General features: G+C 42.7%; 1 protein-coding gene across 1 annotated transcript in view; it reads right to left on the reverse strand.

The window, feature by feature from the left end:
* Positions 1 to 16,186, reverse strand: part of LOC129824435 (kelch-like protein 24) — a 38,507-nt gene extending 22,321 nt beyond the window's left edge. Inside the window, exons 1-5 of the mRNA XM_055884086.1 lie at positions 15,903 to 16,186; positions 11,168 to 11,271; positions 9,866 to 10,710; positions 7,251 to 7,435; positions 2,513 to 2,631 (exon numbers count right to left, since the gene is read on the reverse strand). Coding sequence (XP_055740061.1) covers positions 2,513 to 2,631; positions 7,251 to 7,435; positions 9,866 to 10,710; positions 11,168 to 11,242 — 1,224 coding nt within the window. The 5' untranslated portion in view covers positions 11,243 to 11,271; positions 15,903 to 16,186. The remainder of the gene's footprint in view (positions 1 to 2,512; positions 2,632 to 7,250; positions 7,436 to 9,865; positions 10,711 to 11,167; positions 11,272 to 15,902) is intronic.
* Between the last annotated feature and the right edge of the window lie 329 nt (positions 16,187 to 16,515).

Below are 16,515 nucleotides of genomic sequence, written 5' to 3' on the forward strand. Positions count from 1 at the left end.
GGAGTCATTAAAACTAGTTTTTCAACCACTGCACACATTTCTTGTGAACAAACTATAGTTTTGGCAAGTCGGTTAGGACATCTACTTTATGCATGACATAAGTCATTTTTCCAACAATTGTTTACAGACAGATTATTTCACTTATAATTCACTGTATCACAATTCCAGTGGGTCAGAAGTTTACGCACACTAAGTTGACTGTGCCTTTAAACAGCTTGGAAAATTCTAGAAAATTATGTCAATGCTTTAGAAGCTTCTGATAGGCTGATTGACATCATTCGAGTCAATTGGAGTAGTACCTGTGGATGAATTTCAAGGCCTACCTTCAAACTCAGTGCCTCTTTGCTTGGCATCATGAGAAAATCTAAAGAAATCAGCCAAGAACTCAGAAAATAAATTGAAGACACCCACAAGTCTGGTTCATCCATGGGAGCAATTTCCAAATGCCTGAAGGTACCATGTTCATCTGTACAAACAATACGCAAGTATAAACACCATGGGACCACGCAGCCATCATACCGCTCAGGAAGGAGACGCGTTCTGTCTCCTAGAGATGAACGTACTTTGTTGCTAAAAGTGCAAATCAATCCCAGAACAACAGCAGAGGACCTTGTGAAGACGCTGGAGGAAACAGGTACAAAAGTATCTATATCTACAGTAAAACGAGTCCTATATCGACATAACCTGAAAGGCCCTTCAGCAAGGAAGAAGCCACTGCTCCAAAACCGCCAAAAAAAAAGCCAGACTACGGTTTGCCACTGCACATGGGGAGAAAGATCGTACTTTTTGGAGAAATGTCCTCTGGTCTGATGAAACAAGAATAGAACTGTTTGGCCATAATGACCATCATTATGTTTGTAGGAAAAAGGGGTAGACTTGCCAGCCGAAGAACACCATCCCAATCGTGAAGCACGGGGGTGGCATATTCATGTTGTGGGGGTGCTTTGCTGCAGGAGGGACTGGTGCCCTTCACAAAATAGATGGCTTCATGAGGTATGAAAATTATGTGGATATTTTGAAGCAACATCTCAAGACATCAGTCAGGAAAATAAAGCTTGCTCGCAAATGGGTCTTCCAAATGGACAATGACCCCAAGCATACCTCCAAAGTTGTGGCAAAATGGCTTAAGGACAACAGAGTCAAGGTATTGGAGTGGCCATCACAAAGCCCTGACCTCAATCTCATAGAAAATGTGTGGGCAGAACTGAAAAAGCGTGTGCGAGCAAGGAGGCCTACAAACCTGACTCAGTTACACCAGCTCTGTAAGGAGGAATGGGCCAAAATTCACATCATAAATAAGGGCAGTGATTGGTAACAATAACAAATCAGACTAACGCGTACGCTAGGAGTTGGGAAGCCAGTTCAGGGAGTGTATTTAACAAATACATTTACATATAACAAAACAAGAAACACAGGTAGTGTACACACATGAACACTGGAACAGAAACAATAATGCCTAGAGAAAGAACCAAAGGGAGTGTCATATGTAGGGAAGGTAATCAGGCAGGCGATGGAGTCCAGGTGAGTCTGATCAGGCGCTGGTGCGCGTAACGATGGTGACAGGTGTGCGTAATAATGAGCAGCCTGGTGACCTTGAGCGCCGGAGAGGGAGTATATGTGACACAGACATTGAATATCTCTTTAATCATGGTCTAGTTAATAATTATGCTGTGTATAATGTATTAAACCACCCAGACACCTCAAAGATACAGTCGTCCTTCTGAACTGAGCTGCAGGAGAGGAATGAAACTGCTCAGGAACGTTACCACGAGGCCACTGGTGATTTTAAACCAGCTGCGGAGTTCAATGGCTGTGATGGGAGAGAACTGAGGATGGATCAACAACATTGTGACTTCACGATAATGACTTAAATGACAGAGTGAAAACACAAAATATTCCAAAACATGCATATTGTATGCAACAAGGCACTAAAGCAACACTGCAACAAACAGGGCAAAGGGATACACAGGCAAAAACCTAGAGCAAAACATGCCTCAGTCTGCTTTACACCAGACACTGAGAGAGGAATTCACCTTTCAGTAGGACAATAACTTACAACACAAGGCCAAATCTACACTGGAGTTGCTCAATTATCAACTTGACAGAGCTTGAAGAATTTTGAAAAGAATAATAGGCTAATATTGCGCAATCAAGGTGTGGAAAGCTCTTAGAGACATACCCAAGAAGACCCACAGCTGTAATTGATGCCAAAATGTGTTTATGTATGGCCTCAGGGAGCTGAATACTTATGCAACAACTATATTTTAGTTATTACATTTTTATTCATCTTATGAAAAGAAAAACATAGATTTTTTGGTCCACTTTGACGTTAGAGTATTTTGTGTAGATTGTTGACAAAAAAATGACAATTCAATCCATTTAAATCCCACCTTGTAACAATAAATTGTGACAAAATCCAAGGGGTCTGAATACTTTTGCAAGGCACTGCATATATAACTAGATAAACACGAAGACGATGAAATAACGGGTGTCTGGACAGTGATCTGCTTACCTTCCCCAGCAGGACCACCATCTTGTGTCTCCAGCGTCCTTTGTTGAGTGAAGCCACTCTGATCCACAGGTTGAGCTGAGAGTTGTACATCCACACGTCTCTGCCGTTGATACGGCCCCCTGGAACAACACACACAACACCGTTAGCCTTGACACTGAGTAACTCAGGATGATGTCAGCCCACCGAGCTCAAGCCTAGGCATTAACTCCGAGAGCTAGCCAGAGTGTCAGGCAAAGTTACTCAACACGTGAGGTATAGTTCACCGAACCATCTCTGCCACAGCAGTGTATTTTAGCTAACTTGTCATAGTCTTCTCTGGTTGTTTTCACTAATCTCGAATTTCATTGTATTGACACAGCAATAGCCAAAAAAACAACGCCTGTATCAACCCCAAGATTCCAATTCAAACCACTTTCATCTAATAAAGACATTTCATCATAAATAGAATAGGTTGATCTGTAGCAACATCCAAACTGTGAATGGGTTATGATTTTGGGTTGAAATGGCAAGGCCACATTTAGTAAGGCACAGCTGACACTGAGTACGGTTACATGCTCACAATAATCAGATTGTGTTTACATGAACACAGGCTACCTGACGGCACTCTGATAAAAGCAGAAAAAAATTGCCAGTCGATATGTATGCTCGACCACAGCGAGTATGTTCTTTTTGGGAAGCGCATTTGATTCGGAGTTCCGACATATAACGTTTGTATATGAAAACTACTTCTAAGATGCAAACATTTAGGAGGCTCACTCAGCTGGTGCTAACACGTGCAGATCAAATATACCGCTGGAAAGCCATTTAAGGTGTTATCATGTCCTAATAATTCAAAAGATTGCTCAGAAAACCAGGTGTTTTATGAATCGTCTGCCTACTGCCAGTTTAATATAACAATTATTACTGTGCAATGTGTGCATGTAAACATACTCATTGTCTTATCTGAGTGAAAGGTTTGAGCTAGGCTTTATGGGCAATCCTGCTGATCAAAGTGTACTTCGACACGGCGCAAACGACACACACGTATGTCACGAACACACACACACACACACACAAGCACCATGGCTCTTTACAGGTGCTTACAAACACAACATGCATGACACAAACACTCGCAACCTGACTTTTTACAGGGCCTTCAAACACAGCACATACGTATAGCACATGCATACCCCTGTCTAGCACAACACAGAAACAGGATATCTTCATTTTTTATAAAGCAGCAGTCGGATTATTTCCCCTACTCCCGGTCTCTGGGCAAACATGAACTTTAAGGAACAGTTTTTTTCTATTCTCCTCAGTGAGAAGGAACAACAACATGTGTAGCTATTAAGCCAACCAGGTTACAGACACATTGCCAACAAGCCCTGACACCACCTCTCTCTCTCTCTCTCTCTCTCTCTCTCTCATAAAGCCTGAGGCAATCAAAAGGCCCCACTGATCCTTGCGAAAAAACAAAGACAAGGCACTGAACAAACACTACTTTTTTTGCTAACACAAGAGAGAAACGAAGGGATATAGAATAAAGCCGTAAAAACACCGGGAAAAGGTAAACAAATCAGGTTTGACCCTTTTACCCTATACTTTAAGGAAAAGAGGTGCAAACTTGAACTTAGAAGCAGTAAAGTACTGTACATTAGTTCCCTCTGAAGTAATATGAAGATGTTGGGAGATTGACATGAATGCTGAGTGTCAGAGAAAGAAGCCGTCCAAACAAATAGATGGCTCAGTGTTTGTGAGGCTATGTTGAGAGAGAGTGGAGGGAAAAAGACTAGCCAGTGTGGCCATGTGTGTTAGCCAGACTCAGCATCAACAGAATCACACAACAGCCAGATGAACAACAATAAGCAAGTAAACCGGGGCGATAAGTCATATTGTGACATAAAAACATATCCAATAGCATAATCGTGTGTCTTAATTACAATATATGACACATAAAATATAATTGCTAAGCTTTTAAACAATAAGATCGGAAGTCCCATCTACATTTACCCCCTCCATTTCTAAACTGAGATGCCCCAACTGAAAGGAGGAGCCGCTGATTTAATAAAAGGACTTAGCATAGTATAATAGTTGGGCTTATCTTCTAACAATGACATTAAATGATTTCTCAATCCGTCACAGTCTGTTGGGCTTAGAATGGGTGTTTAACCATAATTAAGAAAGGGTGGCTGTGTACTGCAGTAAACAGCAACATATACAAGGCTGGCCAGCAAAAACAAATGTGTTGGTATCTTTTTTGGGACTCGCCGAGACAGTTAACTAGTTGTGTTCATATGTCCATTGAGAAAAAAAAACTCCTATTTGTGAAAATGATGTCTGAAACATAATGATACGTGGCTGCCACCTGCCACCTATTTTAGGTGAAGATTAAGGAAAGGACACAAGGAGAAGTCATGTTATCAGTAATAGTACACAGCCATTGTTACTTTTTAGTGGTGGGTAGTAGTATGTGACTATTGTATAACCCTCTAATAGTGGTGTCTGTCTGCCAAGACTGCCCTATAGGCCCCTATCGGTCTCCGAAGAACAAACAAAGCATATGACAAGAACCAGTTTTCTAGAGAGAAAAAAACGTCAAATGCTTCAAAGTGCACCATGACATTGAACCTACTCATAAGCCTTTCAAACCAGGTCTGTTCTCACAGGAAGCAAGTGTTGGTCACATACTCCTAATCATTCCGCTCGTGGAGAGGAACAAACTTGCGCCCTAAAAACACCCCTTAGGAAACGTCAAGGAGAGGGGTGTCAAGAAAAGAATGGCACTGGAGTGAATAGCGACCGTTTTACAGGCTCATGACCAGTTGTGCTATTTTGTAGTTTTTGCTCTGATCTGAACTTTTTTTGTACATAATGGTTCCTCCATTTCCTATGATCGAAAAGAGCTTCTGACGTGAGGTGATTTCTTAACTAAGCCACCTGTGAGGCTGATTCCGAGCCACATTCCCATCTCATCGCTAACGTTGCTAACTGTCGACAGTTGATTCATCTTCCTATCGTACAAAACATGTCACTCGGGAGTCCAATAAAATGAACCGTTGATCAAGTATTGTGGTCATGTGGTTGCAATCTCCTGTTGACATTAATGCATGACAATTACATAAAAGTTCACCTCAGGATTCCCTTAGAGGAGAGTTGACAGACACACTATTGGTCAGATATTGTGGTCATTGACAGTGAGTGTTGTGAGCTGAATTATGCGGTCAGTGTGGGAAAGACAGTCACGCCCAGGGTTATGGTCACAGTCAGTGACAGTAACGGTCCAGGCAGACTGGAGGGTCCCAAGCCCATCTCATTCTGATCCTATTTCAGACTGGGCTTTAATGCAGCTGTACTGCTGCAGTGACACCCTCCAGAGAATGTGAGTGTGAGTGTGAGTGTGTGTGAGAGAGAGAGAGAAAGAGAGAGAGAGAGAGAGATAGAGCGCACACGTGAGGACTTGGCACACGTGAGGACTTGGCACAAGTAGAGCACAAGACATAAACAATGGACTCTTTCGCTCTTGGGCAGACTGTGAACCTCTCTCTCTCTTTTTTCTTTCTTTGTCTCTTTTCTCCCTGTACTTTGGCAGATTTGTACTTTTAACATGTTTGTTATCTGAGGCTAATTTATTGCTTTTGAGCAAAAACAATCCCAATTAGCACCAATGCTATGATGTGCATTAATGTGCATGTGTGCATTAATGTACAATGTGCATTAAACCCGATACAACCTTTGTCAAAGTTGGATAGATTTCTATGTTTCTGTGATGATGGTTCTTTGTTACCCTATAGTTTCAGATCTGTTCGCATCCAACTCCTCTAATGTGTTAGCTGTCATGACAAAATATATGTTTAAATGTTTGTTTAAAGCTAATTAGAGCGAAAGCCTGGGGTATGGTATTACAATAGAACCCATGCTGTTTTCATTAGGGAGTGTAGATGACGTTATTCTACCACTGCCCTGTTCAATTTGGGTGCAGTGAGGCTTTAAAAAGGGTATTTTGTGCCAAACTTGGCAGCACACTTCTCCCAGCATTAATCAGCCCGGTCAAAAGGCTATAAACACTCTGGGTAGAAGTTGCCCACTGAGACAGATCTAGGACCTCAACCATTAGAGGAAACATTTTAAACTGACCAGAGATCAGACTGTAGAAGCAACTTGATCCTCGAAAGCTATAAAGAGCAAAGAGCCATGTGACCCTGGCTCTTGGCCAATGGGAAGAGATGCGTGAGCTGGCCAATAAGGGCCTCCCTGGGCACCACGCCTGCAGAGTGTGTCCAGATGTTGCTCTTACATTTCCCTCTTTTTCAAACGGGCTGGGGCATAACAAATACGTGGCAAACGGCCATCACATTACTCCCTTTCCTTTACGCCACAGTGAGGGACCACATAGCTGAGGCACTCTAAGGCTGTGTCTTAATAGGCTTCAATAGAGTTATTCCCTTAATAGAGCTATTGTCTCCTTTCCTCCAATAGTGTTAAGTGGTCCCTTTCCTCGTCTCGTTTATTTTCAAGACAACTGATTAAGTGACAGTTATATGGTACAGACTTAACCAGTCTTTCAAGTTAAACAATGAAAGAGGGTTGATACTAATTTACCAATTGGAATTGGTGACTCCCATGAGTACTTCCTGGTATTTCCTGATCTCTGTCATGACATAACCTATTCATTTTTTTAAATAATCAATATGACATTCTTCCATGACTAATCCGTGTTTATATCTCTCCGTAGGGTGGCAAGCAAGGGTGAGGAGCTCACCTGAGACCAGGATGTCATTGCGGAGGGCACAGACGGCGTACTCTGACTTGGTGAACTCCGGGAGCTTGGCCAGGGACTTCCACTCCCCTGTCACAGGGTCGTAACACTCTGTGTAAGGCAGGTTGAACCCCCCCACCCTCTCACAGCCCCCCACCACCACGATCACCTCTGAGAAGCCCGTCGACCTGCAGAGAGGGGGAGGGAGAGAGAGAGAGAGAGAGAGAGAGAGAGAGAGAGAGAGAGAGAGAGAGAGAGAGAGAGAGAGAGAGAGAGAGAGAGAGAGAGAGAGAGAGAGAGGGAGAGGGAGAGGGAGAGGGAGAGGGAGAGGGAGAGGGAGGGGAAGAAAAGATCACAATACAGGTGAGGTGGGGCAGTAATAAAACAACAGCACAGTGACAAGACTCAACAAAATAACAAGTAAACAAAACACTAGTTGCTGTGGAGAAATAAGACAACAACACAGACACACTGCACAGAGGGACAATACACAACACAGCACCACTCCAGAGGAACATACACAATGCAGGTAATAGTGGAGAAATGAGACAGCAACAAGACAATACAGGCGAGTCAGTTTTGATCCATGACTAAAGTGAAAGATTTAGATTGGTAATTCACAACGTGTAATGTGTAATACCTGACATGACTGTATTTGTCTGCCTGGCAAAATGCGCAGTCTTCTTGAAGAACAGAATTGTACCTACTAAAGGCTCTTCTCCACTGAATATCAACGACCTCAACAATACATCCAAACGCTTCCCAATCGGCCTGTTTGGAAAGTGCATGCCAGGGCTATAGCATGATCCCCCATCAACCCCCATCAACTCAAAGAAACCTTACTCTTTATAATTAAACTTCAAAATATCCCCACCTGGAAATGCTAAGCTAACTCGAAATCAAACTCAGTGACATGCTAGGTAACAACGTGTTTTGTGCACTTTTGCCTATACTAGCCTATATTTTCCTACATTCCCCACCTGTTTAGACACAATACTGGTAAAGATTAGCTCAGGTCAGACACATGTATGTGAGAGATCAACAGAGGGCAGTCAGACCCCCAGACTTTCCCCATGGGGACCATTTTGGGGTTTGGAGGGTGGAGATGGCATGCATCTGTTGGCAGGAGCTGATACTAGGGGCCCCCGAGGCTACACACACAGACAAAGACAAACACACAGGAGGCTCTATGTCTGGTCTGTTGTGATCTGCCTGGATACTGACACGGTACGCCTGAGAGAGACACGTCACCTCCCGGCTATCTAACTGACACCCAGCGTCAAATCATGCTTAACCCTTAACGACTCCCTAGACAAGGGAACAGCACTGTTTAACCCAGCGGCGTCTAAACAGCAGATACCGTACGCATCTAGGTTGCCTTTTTAAGAGAAATTGAAAATGACATGGATGAACTCAGAGCCACACACACTCACGTGAACCTATCGACAGTATATTGTACACAAACAAATAGCATTCAAATGATAATAAACAGGACTGGTGTGTGACACACTGCTTCACTTCTGCTGTTAAAACAAGATCCAACGTACATATGGTTCGGGCCGCGAATGCTTGCAACCTACTTATTCGGTCAGCAAACCGGAATGTGTATGGTTTTCCACCTGGTGACACATTTTCCTTTCAAAAATAGGACTACAGAACAAACTAAATGAGTCTCTGTCTGCACAATAACACTGGAGGCACACAGGCAAAGGGTTATGAGTGAACAAACCATCTACTGTGGAGGAGAAAACAGCGAACAGCGCCACTGACATTCTACCTCACCTTTCTCTATGTCTCATCTCTCTCTCCCTCACAGAGGAAGAGGTGGGGTGGTTATTTGACCGAACTAAGAGTAAAGCTAAGATAAACGGCAGGTGTTTTCGTTGGCAAACAGACCATTTCTAATACTTTATAGGATCCAAGTTCATCTCCGTAAAATGATTGTGTCAGATAAGTGACAAGCCAAGAGGAAATAGAAATGACACATAATCTGCTTTCCAGCTCTCTGGCAAGGAAGAAGATAGATCTGGAACTGTACCCATACACAGTCACAACACTTCCTGTTTCAGCATATATGGCATATATGCCAAATAACAAATAAACTAAACACTAGATGCTGTGGAGAAATACAACAACAATACAGAAACACTAGACAGAGCAACAACAATGTCACTTTACCCCTACCTACATGTACATATGACATCCATTACCTCAACTACCTTGTATCCCTGCACAGTGACTTGGTACCGGTATTCCTTGTATATAGTCTCGTTATTGTTATTTTATTGTGATCCTATTTCCTTTTCTTTGGTGGTAGTTTATAACTCTGCATTGTTGGGAAAGGGCTTGTAAGTAACCATTTCAGAGTAATGTTGTATTCAGCTCATGTCACAAATAAAATGTGACTTGATTTGAATGCACAACACAGCACCACTCCAGAGAAACATACACAATACAGGTAACTAGCCCTACTTAGATGTATCAGAACATTCAATCCCAAAAGATGTTCCATATTCATTTATCCTTGAGGGAAAATAAAGTTGTATTGAATTGAATAGAACAGAGTGATCATGTTGGGTCCCTCTGAACTACACCTCCCAGCATCCCCTGCACTATACCTGCGTGGGCGCGTTCTGGGTGACATCATCTCGTTGCCCAGTACGTGGTACCGTCGGGCCTCGTGGAGGAGCTGGTAGCACTCTGGAGCGGTCTGGATGATCTGATCTCCTTCCACTGTCTGGACAAAGTAGTTGGGGTGCAGCAGGGGCAGACGGACGTGATGCAACAGTTCTTTAAGCACGGGCCTCCGGGGCTCCACACTGTGGTACACCCAGCGCATCACCGCCTCAAACACCACCTCCTCCTTCCCGATGGCCAGTTCGTCACTGCAGATGTACTCCTCCAGCTCGTCCCTCCTCAGGTCCAGGAACTCCTCGTGTTGGGCCACGTCAGGGAAGTTGGCCAGGGCGTACGAGCGGCAGCGGCTGGCCAGCTGTTTCAGAGAGTGGGCGTCTGCGAAGCGCTGGATGCCCAAGCAGTTGCAAGGGTCTAGTTGGTCTTCTAGGAACTTGGCGCAGGCTTCACGCAGCGTAGAGATCTGGAAGAGGCTGGAGGTCTCGAACAGGAACTGCACGTTGTCGGTTGTGATCTTGGCGCGGCCCGTGTAGACGTAGCTGAGGAAGGAGTCCATGGCCTCGGCCAGGATGCCGTTGATCTCCACCAGCATCTCGCGTGACTCGCGGTGGTCGTTGCAGAACATCGCGCGGAAGTAGGAAGAGCAGGCAGAGAGCACAGCGCGGTGGCAGGGGAACTCGCGGCCCTGCACGCTGATGACCACGTCGGTGAAGAGGCGGCTGTCGCGGAACTCATTGAACACCTGCAGAATGGCCTCTGAGTGGGAGGAGCCGGAGGAGAAGTCCAGCACTTCATTGCCGGTCAGCGTCTTGGAGTCCACCTCGAACACCTTGGGGAGGGAGGAAAATGATGATGATGATGAGTTTGATTTTATGGTCCAAAGTGGTGTTCCGGAATTGGCTAGTAAACTAAGGGGGTGGGGGAGGGGGAATGTAACTGTTTGTTTAGCTTCTAGGCCAATTATGTTTTTATTATGTATTATTAGGTTTTATTAGGTTTTTATAATGTTTTTATAATGTTTAATGATGTTTTATTATGTTTTTATTATGTTTTATTATGTTTTTATTATGTTTTTATTATGTTTTATGATGTTTTTATGATGTTTTTATTATGTTTTTATTATGTTTTATGATGTTTTTATTATGTTTTTATTATGTTTTATTATGTTTTTATTATGTTTTTATTATGTTTTATTATGTTTTATTATGTTTTTATTATGTTTTATGATGTTTTTATTTGCCACTGGGGAATGATTGCTTCACATTGCACTTCTAAATGCTTTTCACCTTTCGTTTGACGGCGGGGGAGTCCCGGGTCCCAGAGTCCTCCCTGTTCAGCCGTCTGCCCAGGATCAACACCATGGCTGCTGCTCTGTAGACCTACCGGATACCTGGAGGAAAGCCAGAAAAGGGCTAAATAAATGTGTGGATCAAGCTATTTCTATTTACAAGTTTAATAGGCCTGTACGTTTAAATCAGATTATACCCGATACATTATAGAGAGAGTGAGAATTTTATAAGTCTATATAAGTGTAAATCCGCTTAGGTGTTTTGCGTTATACCCTATAGAACTGTAGATCTGATTATACATGTGTTACAGACGTGTTTTAAGCCTGTGTGACTCTAGATCAAATCGTACAATATATAAGTATAAATCAAGTTATACAAGCTACATGTACTTAAACTTAACTTGAACCACTGTTGCGGTGATGAATTGGAGAAAACAAGTGCACACCAGAGGCAGTAGGTATAAAGAAGTCATAAGAGAAACAACCTACTTTGCCCTTCAGTAAGAAGGGAACTGTCACACCCTAACCTTAGTTTTCTTTGTTTTTTGTATTATTTTAGTTAGGTCAGGGTGTGACATGGGGGATGTATGTGTTTTGTATTGTCTAGGGTTTTTTGTATGTTTATGGGTGCTGTGGTTTAGTTGGTTTAAGTGTTCAGTCTAGGTGTATGTATGTCTATGGTTGCCTAGATTGGTTCTCAATTAGAGACAGCTGTCTATCGTTGTCTCTGATTGGGAACCATATTTAGGCAGCCATATTCATTAGGTAGTTCGTGGGTGATTGTCTATGTGTAAGTTGCCCGTGTCTGCACGTATTGTTTGTATAGCTTCATGTTCGTCTGTTTGTTGTTTTGATTCGTTTGTATAGTGTTCGTTTCGTTTTCGTCTTCTAATAAAAAAGAAGAATGTATTGTTATCCCGCTGCGCCTTGGTCCTCCTCACTTAAATGTTACGACGAACGTGACAGGAACGAGTTGTTCTAACAATTCCAAAGCCTTCAGGGTAGAGATACAGTATCTTGCATCACAGTAGACCAGTGGTTCCCAAACTTTTTATAGTCCCGAACCCCTTCAACCATTCAACCTCCAGCTGCGTACCCCATCCAGCACCAGGGTCAGCGCACTCTCAAATGTTGTTTTTTGCCATCATTTTAAGCCTGCCACACACACACTATACAATACATTTATTAAACATAAGAACGAGTGTGAGTTTTTGTCACAACCCGGCTCATAAGAAGTGACAAAGAGCTCTTATAGCACCAGGGCACAAATAATAATATAATAATGATCAATATTTTTTCTCTTTATTTAACCATCTTACATATAATGAGAAGGGTGTGCTTGAAAGGATGCACATAACTCTGCATTGCTGGGTTGTATTGGAGAGAGTCTGAGTCTTAAATCATTTTCCACACACAGCCTGTGCCTGTATTTAGTTTTCATGCTAGTGAGGGCCGAGAATCCACTCTCACATAGGTACGTGGTTGCAAGGGGCATCAGTATCTTAACAGCACGATTTGCCACAGGATACTCTGAGCGCAGCCCAAACCAGAAATCTGCCAGTGCTTTCTGATTAAATTACATTTTCACAGAACCGCTTGTTGCAATTTTGATGAGGCTCTCTTGTTCAGATATCGGGATAAGGAATCCAGTTGTATGTGTCATCTATTTCAGGAAAGTACCTGCGTAATTGCGTACCCATCTCACTCAGGTTCTTCGCTATATCACATTTGACATTGTCCGTAAGCTTGAGTTAATTTGCAAACAAAAATTCATACAATGATGGAAAGAGCTGTGTTGTCCTTGTTAATGCAGACAGAGAAGAGCTCCAACTTCTTAATCATTGACTCAATTTTGTCCCTCACATTGAATATAGTTGCGGAGAGTGCCTGTAATCCTAGATTCAGATCATTCAGGTGTAAAAATGAATATGTATGAACTTTCCAATTTGTAAGTCGCTCTGGATAAGAGCGTCTGCTAAATGACTTAAATGTAATGTAAATGTAAAAAAACATCACCCAGATAGGCCAGTCATGTGAGAAACGTGTCATCATGCAAGCGGTCAGACAAGTGAAAATCATGGTCAGTAAAGAAAACTTTACTCAATTCAAAAAAAGTGTCAATACTTTGCCCTTTGATAACCAGCGCATTTCTGTACGTTGTAAAAGCGTCACATGGTCGCAGGCCATATCATTGCATAGTGCAGAAAATACACGAGAGTTCAGGGACCTTGCTTTAACAAAGTTAACCATTTTTAAGGTCGTGTCCAAAACATCTTTCAAGCTGTCAGGCATTCCCTTGACAGCAAGAGCCTCTCAGTGGATGCTGCAGTGTACCCAAGTGGCGTCGGGAGCAACTGCTTGAACACGCGTTACCCCTCCACTATGTCTCCCTGTCATGGCTTTTGCACCATCAGTACAGACACCAACATGAGCAGCAGCTACGTTTAGCTACATACGGACCATTAGTGGAATTTCCACGAGAGAGTAACGGTTCATTTGATCGGATGTTAATTATTTGACTAGGCTACCAGAATTTGACATTGTTGTTGTTATTTCGCTTAATACAAGATGGTTTCATTTTATTTTTGGCAGCGAAACGAGGCTACTCAGGCGGGAAAAATACCTCACCCAAATGTATAGCCCCGTTGGAAAATGGACGGCTTTGGAAATTTGAGCCGTTTTCAAATATCTCCTAAACCCTTCCTCTGGCACTGTACTGAAGCAGTTCTTCCCTGAGGCACAGTGCAACAGTTGAAAAGGCCATAATCACAGAGACTATAGAGTGAGAGAGGTTGTTGTGCAACGGTAAGCGGGGCCACCCCAAATGTCAATCACGTTTGTTGTGAGAGAAACCAGGTGTAGGAAAGACATGACATCACGTCGTCATGTTTTTAACAGTGAGCTATCTGCGAAGCCGGTTAAAACCGGGCCTACAGTCTTTTCAACGGGGATCATCTAACTGCGTGGGCCTAACGGAAAGACTGACTGCCAAACCAGACCAATGTCAATCCATTCCGGGAGGGAGCCTCGTCCTCCTCTTCTGGAGTATCTTTTGTTCACCTCCATTCGAGGGGCAAGGGTGAGGGATTTTAAACAGGTATAAAGTAGAACATGTCTGTTCATCAACTCACAGATTTTGTCTAATGGTTTCGGACTTTGGTAAGATGGTAAAAGTGAAACAGGAACGCACGCACGTGCGCACACACACACACACACACACACAGGTGTGGGCTATCCTATGCTGATCATCTCAAAAATGAAATCCTTCATAACAACTGCTTTCTCGTAAAGATAAAGAAGTTGACATTTGCTTGCATTGTCTTGGAGGCACCAGCATGTGCCCGTCCCTCCATGTGCATGTACTGGACAGAGGTCGTTAATAAAGCGAAAGCGTCTGGCTTTACTGATAAATTAGGGCATTCTCCCTCCAGGCTATATTTAACCTGGCACACAAAGCCAAACGTACAAGCGGAACCTGTTTGCGTGTGCTTATCCTTGTCCATAGCACCTCCTTCTAATCAAGCAACACAAAGAATGTCAGGTTTTGCCAGTGGCCCTAGCCTTTTGGGGGCCCTAAGCGGGATTTGGATGGGGGGGGGGGGGGCACCTCGCAACAAAACATTTTATTGGACCCTCTCTTGACGGCAGAGAGAAACATGAGTTTTAAAGAACATTTCCTGCAATTCTACACATTTTGCCATGCTGCGAAGATACATTTTTGCAGTTTTAAAGCTAATTTCCTGAAATTCTACACATTTTGCCATGACTTATGCCATGTTAATATAATATCTGAGTGAGAATGTCTAACAAAATCAATGGGGCCCACTGGAGGTCAGGGACCCTGGGCATGTGCCTTGGGTGCCTAGTCCGTATTTGGCCATGATTACTACAAGTTTAGATTGATTGCTGGCTGGGCTAACTACCAATCTAAAAATGGTTAGCTGAAATGGCTAATTGAGTGGCTGTCAGTGACTGACATAAGGAAAAACTGCTGATGCACAACCAAATATCGAAGTTGCACCTGACGAATTCTTCTATTCTGACTCTCAATAATACATTGAGAGCCTTACTGAGCCCCCCCACCCCCCCACCCCCAGTAAAAAAAAAAAATCCCGGCCCTCGCCAAAAAGACACCAACAAAGTGTTCTATGCAGCTATCACTTATCTAGCCAGAGTGACCATATGTCTATCTTGTCATGTGTATTTTTTGAGAGATTCGTTTATAGGTGAATTCTAAATTGAAAATGGTCATATAGCCTAGGTATAATTACGCACAATAAACAAGCAAATCACGCAATCTTTGAGCAGATGAAATTCTGATCAGGATTGACATATTATTCATCGTGGAATCGACCATTATAATGATTAAATGTCAATATTGATGCAGCAATAGGTGGACGATGAATGTCAACATGTTTTGAATAAAATGCATGTAGGCATATGCGCAATAACAACTGCAAAAAAGTTCAAAACCCGTGAGTTCTCTTTATGGTAGGCATTATAATCTCGTAAATTATACATTAGCCTATCTGGTAGTTTTTGTTTTTATTGTCGATGACCTCTTCTCGTCAACCTTGAACGGTGCTTAATCATGCTTAGCGCAACAAAGGCACACAAACGTCACTTAAACAGGATACGACTATCCAGTGCCACAATTGAATACAAGAGCGTATTGAAATACACGTAAAGTTTTACATACTATTTTTACAGTACGTTAGGACTAAAGTCCTTACCTTATCCTGGAGTTTTCGTATGAGCCGCCTCGGCTATTTCGAGTGCTGAGAAAAAACAAGAAACAAAAAAAAGTTCTGAAAATGTTGATCCGAAAATTCTTGATCCAAAAATTGTATGATGGCAATGTTTCTCATACAAAAATATATGTGTCTATGCCCCAGACATCATGATTTATTATGCTCTCAGAGACAAAGAACTGTAACAAACTGTAAACATCACACGAAGATATATGTCACATCCTCGGGATATGCCGACCTAGTCAGCTAGAATTATTGGTGCTTATGGGTAGTGTATTTCAGTTGTGGAATCAGAAACAGCACCTCCCAAAGTACATTTGTCCTCCACGTGGCTGGCCTTTGTTTGCAAACACTTCCCTGACGTTGTCCACTTTTTCACAAAAACTCTTGAAACTTTGTTGTCAACACCGATTGAGTAATCATGTACAGGATATTGCCTAATAGTAATCTAGGCCTAATTATTATTCATTTAGTCACGTATGCGCATGAGTTGGGAGACTAGTAAAGTATAAATCAGACATACTTCAGTAACTTTTCTCATTGCTGAATGCTGACGAAGAGTTGTAAAGTTTAATTGGATGAAAAACAACCATTA

Source organism: Salvelinus fontinalis, chromosome 26 (assembly GCF_029448725.1).
Source record: "Salvelinus fontinalis isolate EN_2023a chromosome 26, ASM2944872v1, whole genome shotgun sequence".
Classification (NCBI taxonomy): domain Eukaryota; kingdom Metazoa; phylum Chordata; class Actinopteri; order Salmoniformes; family Salmonidae; genus Salvelinus; species Salvelinus fontinalis.